Here is a 12,848-nt window from a genome sequence, read left to right on the forward strand (position 1 = left end):
AATAAAGTATTTCTCTCACTAAGCAGCAGAGGGTGTTAGAGTAACACCAAGACTTCTCTCTACTGAAAACAAAAGGACGCTAAAAATTTAAGAGGTGACTGCAAATACGTAATTTATGCCGTTATTTTATCTAACACTAAGAAGCAATTATGTAAAATTAAACTATGACACAATACTTTTTTATCATTTTTAGGAGGTAATACAATATTGAGAAAAAATTTCATCTTAGAACTGATGGAATACAATATATCAAACTAGTCTCCTTGGAGGATTTTTATTCATTCCAATAATGCACAGCTCTTACAATAGTATTTATTCAAAAAAAAATTCTTAAATGTTTGGGCAATCTTCTAGTGATATACTACTGCTGCCCAAAACATTTACATTTTTTTCTATTTCTAAAATGCCAAAACCCACTGATACATAAGTATATTTATCAGTCGTTGTATAAGACTAAGATTTACTTTTTGGGGCAATAACCATTAGTTTTAAGTACTAAAGACTGGTAAACAGGATACCACACTTTGGTAAAACGATAAGACAGTATACTAAAGAGGCTGATTTTTTTTTTTTAATATCTGGATGCTGATTTTGTGGATGATTTCAAAGAAAAAGATTTCAATAACTATTAGAAGTTTCAGTGACTACTATAACTGTTGGAAACCAATAGTCAGGAGAATTTATTTTGACTAAACTGAGTGGCAATATGAAGTGAAAGGAATTTAGAGGGGGAATGTATGTATCAAAATAAAATTTTCGGTAATGATAAAAAAAGAATGCTAAAGGCATAAGGAGCATGAACACTAAGTCTGGAAAGTTCTGAGAAGGTTCTGCTCTGGCAATGATCTAGGCTGTTTCACACCAATTCTCCTTCTGATAACAAAGAGAGAAACTGGATAAAATACATTAAAAATATTTGTTAAGAAAGTAGCAGTGCTATCAAGATAGTGAGAGCCTGGGTGTGGCAGATGCAGAAGAATAGGAAAACAAGGTCTGTGAGCCCAGCACTTGAAGCTTTCCCCCTCAAGGTGATCGTGAAATTCAAAAGGAGTAACTGTGGCTGGGAGCCTGAGCAACAAAGCTGTCAGGAGCCTCACAATGAGAGAAAGAGAAAAGTAAAGTTCAGGGGCTGCTGCTAGGGATGACGAGTGCTAATAAATACCCCAGGACTTTTGATTCATGCTCAAAGGGGTACACACTGGGAGCAAGGGTGAACTGTGGCAATAGAGCCGGCACCCCATGGACTACACCCTGATTAGATTATGATGAGCTGCTCCAGAGCAACACTCACCAGAGGAAAAGGGAAGACCCCTTCACCCAGAGCCTCAAATTACTGCTACAATTGCTCACCCACACCATCTAGCATTCAATAAGAAAACAAAAAACAAAAATAAAACTAGGTTTACTAAAATACAAGACCGCATAACGAAGAAAAACAAAAACAGATAATAGAAATGGACTTACAGAGAGTTAAGTATTTCTTGCTATCAGACATTAACTTTAATCATGATTCATACATTTCAGAAATTAAATAACAAGACAGAATATTTTAGAGCAGAACTATAAGCTATGCAGAAAGATGAAGTATTTTAAAATTACTGTTAAAAGTTGTGAGGTGTGATAATGATACTGTGATTATATCTTTAAAAGAACTTTTAACTTTTAAGAGATACACTATAATATTTATAACGAAACGATATGATGTCTTGAGATTTGTTTCAAAATAACCCAGGATGGGAAGGATGTAGAAGAAACAAGGTTGACGAGGAGGTGATCAGACTATTCCACCTCTGTATATTTTCGGAATTTTCCATAATAAAAGACGTTTTTAAAAGAGTGGAGACAAAAACATTTATCATAGATTTGTTACCTATTCTGAAGTACATGACCTAATAATTATTCCTGCTGGGTATCATTGTAAACAAGCCTTTAAATATTGCTTCCTGGGCCCACTTAAAGATCACGTACAAGAACAATACAGAATGTGACTACATTATGGAGATTAAAAATATATCCCTACAGAACAGTAGGGAAAAACCCAACTGTCCTAATGGCAAATGAACAGATACTTGTAATTGGGATAGAACCCTGTGGCAGTGTCAAAAAATTCAGAAGAACTAAAGCTTAAATGATTTGGATGAAAGTAAAAACTTGTTCCTGAAGGCTGTTAGATGACTGAAAACAATGGCCTTCATAAAGACAAATACCGACAGTGAAGATACGTTTGAAGTGTAAAAAGAATTGTTTTATTTAATGTGAGGGCAAGAAAGAAGAATTTATTCATGAATTGATTATTTCTATAACATATTATTGTAAGTCTGTGTCACTGATCAGAAAAATAGTCAAATCAAAATTCTACAAATGAAAAATACAATAAAATTAAGAACTTAGCAACAGATTAGCATAGCTAAAAATAGTATATGCAACTGGAAGATAAACCCAAAGAAAATCACCAGATTACAATACAGTATGCAGGGGTGCCGGGGTGGCTCAGTCGGTTAAGCGTCCGACTCTTGATTTCTGCTCAGGTTGTGATTTCAGAGTCATGGGATCGAGCCCTGCGTCGGGCTTTGTGCTCAGCATAGAGTCTGCTTGTCCCTCTCCCTCTGCTCCTCCTTCTGCTCTTTCTCTCTCAAACAAATAAATAAAATTCTTTAAAAAACCCACACAGTATGCCAACAGGATGAAATATGCAGAAAGTAGTGTAAGAGGTAAGTGAGATATGCGAACAAGTCTGACACTCTACAACTGGAGACCCACAAGGGGAGACAGAGAACGCAGCCAACTCAGATATTTCCAACACAGGCCCCAAAAGAGGGCATCAGTAGAGAGAGCCGTGCAGTCCCAGATGGAATAAACACAAAGACAACTACGCTCACTGTGGCAAAACCCAAGACAAAATGATATATGAAAAGGAAAACAGAAGTCAGAAAACAGTAGAATAATATCTCTATGGACTTTTACTTCTATGTACAGTGAAAAAATATCCTTCAAAATGAAGGCAAAATAAAGAGATTACTGAGAGAAATTCATCAGACCCACACTCAAGGGAAGTTCTTCTGGTAGAAGGAAAATGACCCAAGATAAAGGCACAGACATATAGGATGAACAGAATGGCAAGAGAAGATATTAAAATGTATCGAAATGAATATTTTGTGTTTAGAACAATAACGTTTTTTGGGATTTAAAATATAATTAAAATGCACAACAATAGCACACAAGACATGAATGTGTTAAAACGGAGATATAAGGTAATAACTTCCAGAATTCATACACGCAGTAGTGATCCATGGGTGCATTCTGTAATCTCTACAGTTATCCATGAAAAGAATTATGCAAGAATGTATAACTAAGGCTAATAGAAGGAAAATAATAGACATAACCAATTCGTGCAATTATTAGTACCTCTGTAAGTGTATATGCTTCTTCAGCCGTGCATTCAGCCATTGCTGTAGGATTGCTTAATGCAAATATTACAGGCCTTTCATTGATATCAGCCATGGCTTTGATTACGCTAGGAGTGAAAAGTCGGCCAGCTCCTGCAACTCCTATAATACATAAGGGGAGAAAAGCAACTTCTTTACATGTAACATAAAACAATTCTTATCAACATTTCTATAATAGGTTTAATACAACAAAAGCACAGATTTTGTATTGCTGAGAAAATGCCATGGAACACAATCTCAAATCTGAAAACAACAATAAAATGCCAAAAGTTTTCACTAAAATATTTATTGTTTACCCCAAACATAGTAAATTGTAGGAAATAAAAAAAGAGTATGACTATCTCCATCACTGTCTAATTAAGAAGATAAAACTTGCTACAACATGAATGAACTTTGAGGACATTATGCTAAGCAAAAGAAGCCAGTCACAAAAGGGCAAATACTGTATGGTTCCACTTATATGAGATACCCAGAGTAGTCAAATTCATAAACACAAAAAGTAGAATGGTGGTAGCGAGGGGCTAGGGAAAGTATTTGTTTAATGGGTATGGAGCTTCAGTTTTTCAAAATGGGTTTTAGAGACTGGCTGCACAACAATGTGAATGCACTTGACACTACCCAATCGTACACTTAAAAAGAGTTATGATATACGCAACTGATGAATTACTGAACTCTACATCTGAAACTAATGATGTACTATATGTTGGCTAATTGAATTTAAATTTTAAAAAAGTGGTTATGATGGCAAATTTTATGTTATATGTATTTTACCACAATTAAAAATGAATTTTAAAAAGATAAAAACTTGCATCTCAAATGTTAAATTGTTAAACTCTGGTATTCATTACAAAATAACAGGAATTCAGAAGGGATAAAAAATCATCTTGACTAAAGCAATCTACTTTCTTGATGCAATTTAATGACCTTTTCCTAAGCCCCCACAATGCCTCAGACACTGCATTAGGCCACTGGGATATAAATATGAATACAATGCAGCTTACAGTTGAGAGAAAAACAAAGTAAGCAGAAAATGAGAAAACCTGTAACAGGTGCCAAGTATGCAGTGTTATGGAAGCATGAGGAGTACTCAGCCCGTGATGGGAATCTGGGGATGACCAAGCAATACCTCAGCTGAGTACTTTGCCAGTTCGTCTAGTAAGAAGACTTATATTCAACAGTCAAAATAATTAATTTTCAATTCCACTTTATAAACTGATGCAATAAAGAAAAATACTGATCTGGAGACTAGAGTTTTAGTGCTTGCTCTGCCATTCCTGGCTATATGAAACTTTCACAAATCTTGGGCAAGTTGTTTAACATCTCTGTGCTTGTTTTTCTTATGTAAAAAAGGAATTTATATTCAGTGTTTCTCCATGTAGAAGCATGTGGACATATTTTTAGGAGTCTATGAGTTCTAAAAGAATTAAACATTTTAAATTTTTGTTTCCTTGACCCTCCAGACATAGAATCCATGGACAGATTCTTAGGTTTTCATATTGAGTTTTGAGGGAAATTGACTGGGTGATCTTCAAGATGTCCTCTTGCTTTAAGAAATTAAGAGTTCTAATCAATGAAGAAGCTAATAACCATAGAAACTTACTGTTTGTGACTGTTTTACTATTTAACATTCAATAGGGCTTCTACAAGAAAGTGATAAAATTATTAAAAACTTACGGATTCTAATCTCACAGCTATATAGGAAATTAAATAGCTCCTCTTTTAAAAACTTTTACATTTTCTGGGGCACCTGGGTGGCTCAGTTGGTTAAGCATCCAACTCTTGGTTTCAGCTCAAGTCATGATCTCAGGGTCCCCCTGTATCAGGCTCTGTGCTTGGCGCAGAGTCTGCTTCTCCCTTTGCTCTTCCCACCCCCCCACCCCCCCACTCGCATGTTCTTTCTGTCTCTAAAATAAATAAATAAAATCTTTAAAAAAATAAAGACTTTTACATTTTCTGGAGTGAACCCCATGACACATTTTGGCATAGTCTGATGTCAGCTATGCAGGGCCTGACTCTCAAAACATACCAAAGCTTTCTGCTTTGTTGCCAGTGCAAAGCTTTGACCCTGCATAGGACTTTCTTGGTTCAGTCTGTCAGATGACCTTGGTCTTTTTCAGGTGTTGAGCACAGCAGTCACACCAACTCTAAAAGCAAAGCATGATCAATTGCACAGCTTCCCGCACTTAAGAGTACAGGCAACATCTGTTAATTGAACTTTACACACTATGACCAAAAGGCTATCACAGAAAAACACATTATATATGCTGAAAGCTAGATAAAATAGGTCATTTCATTTTTAGTACTCCTGCATGGTAGTTATGACGAGCAACATATAGTTAAGTGATACGATGAGTTGTCAACAACTCTACTTACCAATTATAGCTGAAGGCTTGAGTATATTTACTGCATCTTCGAAAGTATCAGGTATATTCCCTGGGGCTGAGTGAGCAAATGGTTCCTGATGACTCTCTATTTTAGCTTTCCGCCCCTGAAGTTTTGGGAAAAATACAGTATTTTTTAGTAAATGCTTACTGAGGATTAATTGAGAAGATATCATTATGAGTCACATATTGTTTCTACAATAGCAATGTCTTTTCATTCTTATTTACTTTCCTCTTCAGCCTCTATCTTCCAATTCTATCTTGCAGTGTCTACAAAACTCAGATATAAAACATAAATCAAATCCGGTCATAACCAGAAACTTCCAAGTCCCTCTCAAAGACTCATTTACTTTGTGAAGTGCTTCTAAATCCAATATGGCACAAAGACTTACAATCCCTCATCTGGGCTAGATGTAAAATATTTTCATATTTTAGACATGTATTATGGTAATATATCAAATATTATAAATCCCCCCCACCATGAGCACCCCAAACTGAACAAAATTTAGTACACTAAGTAGAAAAGGTCAAGACTACAAATACCCTCTCTGGTTTTGCTAGATAAGTTCAAGTCAATCGTATTTGTTACCAATTTCAAAAAAACTTTGGAATTTCAGAGTTTTTAGGATTTCAGAATTGCAAATAGACATCATGGACTTGTACTAGCAAGAGTTCTGAAACAAGAGGAACAGGGAATTCTGGTTCAAGATGGCTGAATGAAGAAACATGCGTTCTTCCCGAAATCCCAAGCCAAAAACTATAAAAATTAAAGCCTTAGTAGTGTTATAAGGCCAGGAAACATATTTTTTTTTTATTTTTTAAGATTTTTTTTTTATTTATTTGACAGAGATAGAGACAGCCAGCGAGAGAGGGAACACAAGCAGGGGGAGTGGGAGAGGAAGAAGCAGGCTCATAGCAGAAGAGCCTGATGTGGGGCTCGATCCCAGATCGCCAGGATCACGCCCTGAGCCGAAGGCAGACGCTTAACCGCTGTGCCACCCAGGCGCCCCTTGGCCAGGAAACATATTGACAAACTATAACAATGAAGAATTTCTCAACAATTTAAAGCAGTCAAAAACGTATCAAATGCAAAAAACCAACCAGGCTGAGAAATCCATACCCTTATTTTGGCAAAAGAGAAGACCCCACTGCAGAGGTGAATTTTTCCATCAAAACTCTGGGGTAACCCCAGATAAGTAACTAGCAGGGTCTGGGAAAAGCACCACACCATCATCAGTTGATGGGAAGTCAATTAAAGGACTGACATATAGCCTCAACAGATCCAGGTTCTCAGAACAGTGGCTTCTTATGCTTGCCCCCAGGAGGACCACAGCACTCCAATATGTAGGTTCAACAGGAAACTCTCAAAGTCTCAAAAAGGAGGGCAGTTTTGGGTCAGCAGGAGAGTCTAGATGCCTAAACCCATAGGTCAAGCTATTCACACACCCTAAAAGAAAAATACACCCTTAACTTGCAGATATACAGGGATTCTCATTTATGCTAACCAACAGCATATTCATTCTAGATTTCACTTGTTACAAATACAAAAAAGAAACACAAAACATTTGTGAAAACCAACTCCACAAAAAAGAAGCACCAAACTGTATACCAGTAAAAATATGTATTCTACCAATAACCTTCTAAAAGTACAAAGTTTATAATCCTTGTATCTTATATACAAGCACTTGGCTTCACAGGTTGCTTAGATGTGACTCTTACGTCCACTACTTATAAGCTGATGACCTTGGAAAAGTCACCTGCCCTTTTATATCCTTAGTTTCCTTATTTATAAAACTTCACAGAATTTTTGAGAAGATTAAATGAGATAATACCTGTAGAGTCTTATCACAATATCTGGTACATTTTAAACTATTATTTTAAATTATGTATAATTCAAGCACTCAAGATTTTTCATTCACACACTTTTTCATTTTATTTTTTGTACCAACAGTTGCAAGTACTAGTTAAGTAGAAAAGCTTGCATAACTGAAACAAAGTACGTTGAAATAAGCTTGCTCCAAAGAGGTATATTTCAAGTAACGGCTGTATGTCATTATATACAGCAAAAATACAACAGCATTGTGTACTGGATAAGTTCAACTCTGAAATGGATTACCTAATGTGTTACACAGTGTAAGATATAACCCATTTCTTAAGCTACTAAAAATGGCAATCAATGCTAGGAAGGCAGGCAGGTGCAAAGGATACTAAATTAATCCATGAACTGGCTTCAGGAAAGGGTCCATGGATTTCTCTCAGACTGTTACAAGGGATTATGATCTCTGAAAGGTTAAGGAATTTCTGCTCAAATGTCAGATGTCTTGCTAACAATTTAATAAGAAGTGTTTGAGTTCCAATTAAAAACCTAGTTTTAGAAAGGTCAAGTACAATCTTATTTGCATGATTACTTGATCTCTCAAGAGTCAGAGAACAAAGCAAGAAAGAATACGTCTGGTGCCAACATGGAGACTATGACTTGAATATGAAGCAAGAGTCTTTATAAAAGACAAAAAGGAGACTGGAGGATTTCTGTTGAGAATATACTGGAACGTCCCCAAATGGCACAATCTGGATTGTCCAGTGTGATACAATATTTTAAGAACTGATAATATTTTTTAAAAAGTCAAAATAAAAGTATCATTGTAACATTCTTCTGCTTCTCCAAAATTTAAATACCTTACCTTAAATAATAAACCAAACTTGTCAACCATCCAAATTTTCTTTTGTGCCTCTTCTTCTGAAAGGCCATTTTCTACCATAGCCATAACTATGAGATTTGCAATTCCAAGAGCAGCCTGTCCAACAAAACATAAATTAAAAAAAGTAAAGACGAGGGTATAATACAATGCTTGAATTACTTTATATATATGAGAATTATATGTTACGAGGAATATTTGGTTTATTCTCTAACAAATCACTCAAAAGTTGATTCTTTGTGATATCCTCTCTAAACACAGTATTATCTCAAAACATATTCTAAATGATCTACTTTACAACAGAGATCTTCAATTCATACAAGATCGCAACAAAATTAGAAGCTCATTATGTCTCATTTTTCCAATTCTAAAAGAGAGTATTAGTTTTAAATTCTAAAAGTTTACAACAACTTACCTCTCCTGCTCCAAGGAATAAGATTTTGTGTTCTGAGAATGATTTGCCGATAACTTTTTGTGCTGCAAGAAGGCCTGCTAGAGCTACTGCAGCTGTCCCTGTAGGAAAAATAAAGATTTTTTGAAATGATTTATTTATTTTGGAGAGAGAGAGAGAGAGAGCTCACAAACGGGGCAGGGGGAGAGGGGGAGAAGGAAAGAATCTCAAGCAGACTTTCCACTGAGTGCAGAGCTCAATGCAGGGCCTGAACTCATGACCCTGAGATCATGACCTGAACCAAAATCAAGACTCAACCAACTGAGCCAGCCAGGCACCCCCCAAAATAAAGATTTTTTTAAAATAAAAAATGGGCAGATTAAAAATATTTAAAGAAGGTAGGGATCAAAACCCTAAGGTTTTCTTTTTGCTTTACCTTGAATATCATCATTGAAGGTACAATACTTTTCTCGATATTTTCTCAAGAACCTGAACGCATTATGATTTCCAAAGTCTTCAAACTGAATAAGTGTGTTCTGTCCATATCTAAAAACAGCAAAATCCATAATGGCTGTGTTGAAAATACCATTATTAAACAGCTTTCCTGTCTAATATTCCTTATGATCCCATTTAAAAATAATGTATCATGTTAGTCCATTTAAGGCCACCTGGCAATTTTCAGAGCTATAAAAACTGGGGTTGAGATGCAGAAATCTATTACTCAATCAGAAAAATTTATGGTATAAACTATTTCCAAGTGCCTACAAGGTTGCCCAGCATATATAAGCATGAAATAACTTCCTAAAAAGAAAGATACTTTTATCAGAGTATCATAAAGTATATATTTGATATGTGTATTCTTATTATATTAGCAGTTAAACAGCAACATAAGAAAGTATATATTAAATAAGAGGTTAAAAAATAATTTCTGTAGGAGTTCATTGGCATTCAAAAAAAGACCCCAATCATCTTAGTGAGCTGGGGTAAGGGAAGGCTTGAAAAGGAAAAAAGACTTTATTTGGGCCCTGAAAGAACAAAAAGTAAAGAGGTAGGAAGAAAAGCAAGGTGTATTTTGGTGACCCTGAATTTCAACAGTAGGGTATATATTTCAGGGTTTATATGAAAGGATAAGGAGAAGGTGGTTAAGGCAGGTTGGGGCCAGATAAGGGAGACTCTTGAACGCAAAATTAGGGAATGGGGACTTTATTCTGTATCCAGTGTAGAATCGCTGAAGGCTTCAGGGAAGGAAAGACTCTTTAGGAAGGACAGACCTGTGAGTGATATGCAGTCCATACTGGTGTGTGGAGAAGCACCTAGGAGGCTCCTATGGTAAGGGGACAAGAAATCTGAAGGAGAAGCCATGGGAAGTTAAAGGGACAATTATGAGACATTAGAATGAACAAACAGAACTTGATGAGGACCTCCTGAGACGTAAGCGAAACGCTGTTCAAGTGCCAGGGCAATCTGGATGACTAAGAAGATACTGTTTGATTGTCCAAGGTAGGGAGGGAAGGGAGGAGATGGCAATTTCTGCGAAGATGAAAAGTTTAGTTTTAGATAAGTCAACTTTGACTCTGAAAAGGCATTAATTTTCTAGTATCTTCTATGTACAAGCAATGTAAAAACTAGGGCCAAGTTGGATCATGAAGAGTTTGGACTTTACCCTATGACAACAGGGAACCACTGAGAGATTTCAAGCAATAGAACGACATGATGAAGTGCACATTTTTAAAAGATTAACATGGAGGTAAGGTGGAGATGAAATGGAGAGGAGAGATATTGGAGGCAGGTTTAGAAGCATCCCGGAGGGAAAGGAAGATCTGCAGAAAGGCTGTGGCAATGGAGAAGAGGAGATGTATCTCTGAGGCATGTAAGTGGTGGTACCATCTGGGTCTGAGGACTGACGGACTCTGTAGAGGGTTGATGGAGAAGGAGGAAAAGTCAAAGATAATATTAAGAGCAAAGTTTTGGCCAGAGTGTGAATGTTGCTGCCATTAATAGAGGCCGGCTAAACAGAAGATGGGCAGTTTGCTAAGGGAAGGGGTTATTTTGGACACGAACATGAAGGAGAAACAGAATGTCTAGGTGGAGGATTCTGTATGTTGGCCTCGGAGAGAAGCTGGACTAGAGATGGGTTTTCATGGGTTTAGGAGTCACATGCATAAAACCATAGCTTACATGCTCAAAGAGAAGAGAACTATGGATTCATCCCCATTTAATAAAAGTGAGAAAGAAGAACCAGTGAAGATGACAAAGACAGAAAGAGGTGGGAGAAACACCAAGCTAGGAAAGCCTTTTAGTAGTTAAGAGAAGACAGAAGTTCAAAGATGAAGAAGTAGAAAACCTGATCAGATGCCGCAGAAATGGAGAGAGACGAGGATCAATGGTCAGTGAATTCTAAACATGAAAGCTGCAAAGAGTCCCAGGAATGGTAGAAGGAAGCCCAGATGCCAAGGGCTGCGAGAACTGAACAGTGAGGATCTGGCAGGAGCGGGGAGTGCAGACTTCCCACAAGAGGTCAGACAACTCAGGAGAGCAAGGCAAAATACAAAGGCTGTCACAAGTATCAGCACATCTAAGCAGGCAGGACAGAACCCAAGCTCTCAAAAATGTAATCTCCCTCTATGCATCTACAAAAGTGATAAAGAAAAACAAAACTGTGGTTCCTTTCTTTTATTAATTAAAGACGCTTTCATTTACTCAAACTTAAAAAAAAAAATACCTGTCAGTAATGGCTTTCATAAACTCATCAATCAGGTCATCATAACGTTGTGATCGATCTCTTTTCTGATATAAGCCCATGTAAAATGGATCTTTTAAGAGTGACTATAAAAAAGACCAAATGTAAAAATAAAATCATTTTGTTATTACATAACCAGCTTAAACATATTCTATAAAAAAATTGCAAAATAAAAAATTACTAATGTAATTTTTAAAACCTTACTACATTTCCTTCAAGAAACTCTTAACAGACTTAATTTACTGTTATTTGTATAAATAAAAGCACAGTTTAAGACAAAGACTAACTTTAATCACAAAATTTTCCCATCTTATATTATCTTCAAAAGAAGGTTGTAGTAAAACTTTTGTTTTTTAAATATGGGAGGAAGATCAAAGGGGGAAAATGGGTTTACTCACTGGATTATCAGTTCCTACATCAATACACACAGGCAGGCATCTATCAGGCCGTATTCCTGCACACGCTGTATACAAACACAGTTTTCCTACTGGGATTCCCATTCCATAGACACCCAGATCTCCAAGACCCAGAATTCTCTCTCCATCGGTCACCACAACAGCCTTAATTACAAAAAATATATATATATAAATTAAAAGTTGTCAAAAGTGGGGTACTAAAAAGCATTCGAAAAAAGATCCTCTTCATGTATTTTCACTCTCACTTTTAAAAATAAAATTGTTTCTTGACTAACTTCCAAAGTAAACCAACCAAGCATATTTAAAATTCTAGGATTTCTGGAATCTCGGTGTAAAATAAAGATGAACTAGATCTGATTTCCCTTTGTGTTTGGTTTAGAAACAGAGTGTCTCTGACTGGAGGATCAACTTATGTATCTTCACAAAACTAAATGAGGGAAAGGCAGGCAAACTTCTGATAGAGATTAACTAGAAGAGAAAAACAAGGTTAGAAATGAACAATATGCTGCTTTCACATAATAACTGAGGCCAAACAAGAAACACCTTAACAATAGTGTGGGGGGGGGTAGATCTAAAATTAAAAAATACACCTATCTACAAGGTTTGAAGATGATATGAGTTTAATTATCTGGCCAAATTTTTTCTAGATTATTAGAATTCATGATTATTCATCAAAGATTATTTTGGTGAGGAAGACATGTTATAAAGGCAAGTAGGATTACTGCCTGTAACAAGCACTAAAGCCTGCCAAAAGATCTTAGGTAAATCACAAGGTTTT

The 12,848-nt window shown here is 36.2% G+C and overlaps 1 protein-coding gene across 3 annotated transcripts in view; it reads right to left on the minus strand.

The window, feature by feature from the left end:
- The window catches only part of ME2 (malic enzyme 2), a 50,538-nt gene that overhangs the window by 12,699 nt on the left and 24,991 nt on the right, over positions 1–12,848 (minus strand). For 2 of the 3 annotated variants that reach the window (XM_045790118.2, XM_087869797.1), the window contains exons 6-12: positions 12,053–12,214; positions 11,637–11,740; positions 9,351–9,460; positions 8,939–9,036; positions 8,509–8,622; positions 5,820–5,934; positions 3,406–3,548 (exon numbers count right to left, since the gene is read on the minus strand). In XM_045790118.2, the coding sequence (XP_045646074.1) occupies positions 3,406–3,548; positions 5,820–5,934; positions 8,509–8,622; positions 8,939–9,036; positions 9,351–9,460; positions 11,637–11,740; positions 12,053–12,214 (846 nt within the window). The remainder of the gene's footprint in view (positions 1–3,405; positions 3,549–5,819; positions 5,935–8,508; positions 8,623–8,938; positions 9,037–9,350; positions 9,461–11,636; positions 11,741–12,052; positions 12,215–12,848) is intronic. The other variant, XM_045790119.2, reaches the window with a different exon arrangement.

This window comes from Ursus americanus, chromosome 19 (genome assembly GCF_024610735.1).
Source record: "Ursus americanus isolate L20-20 chromosome 19, mUrsAme1.1.p, whole genome shotgun sequence".
NCBI classification, from domain to species: domain Eukaryota; kingdom Metazoa; phylum Chordata; class Mammalia; order Carnivora; family Ursidae; genus Ursus; species Ursus americanus.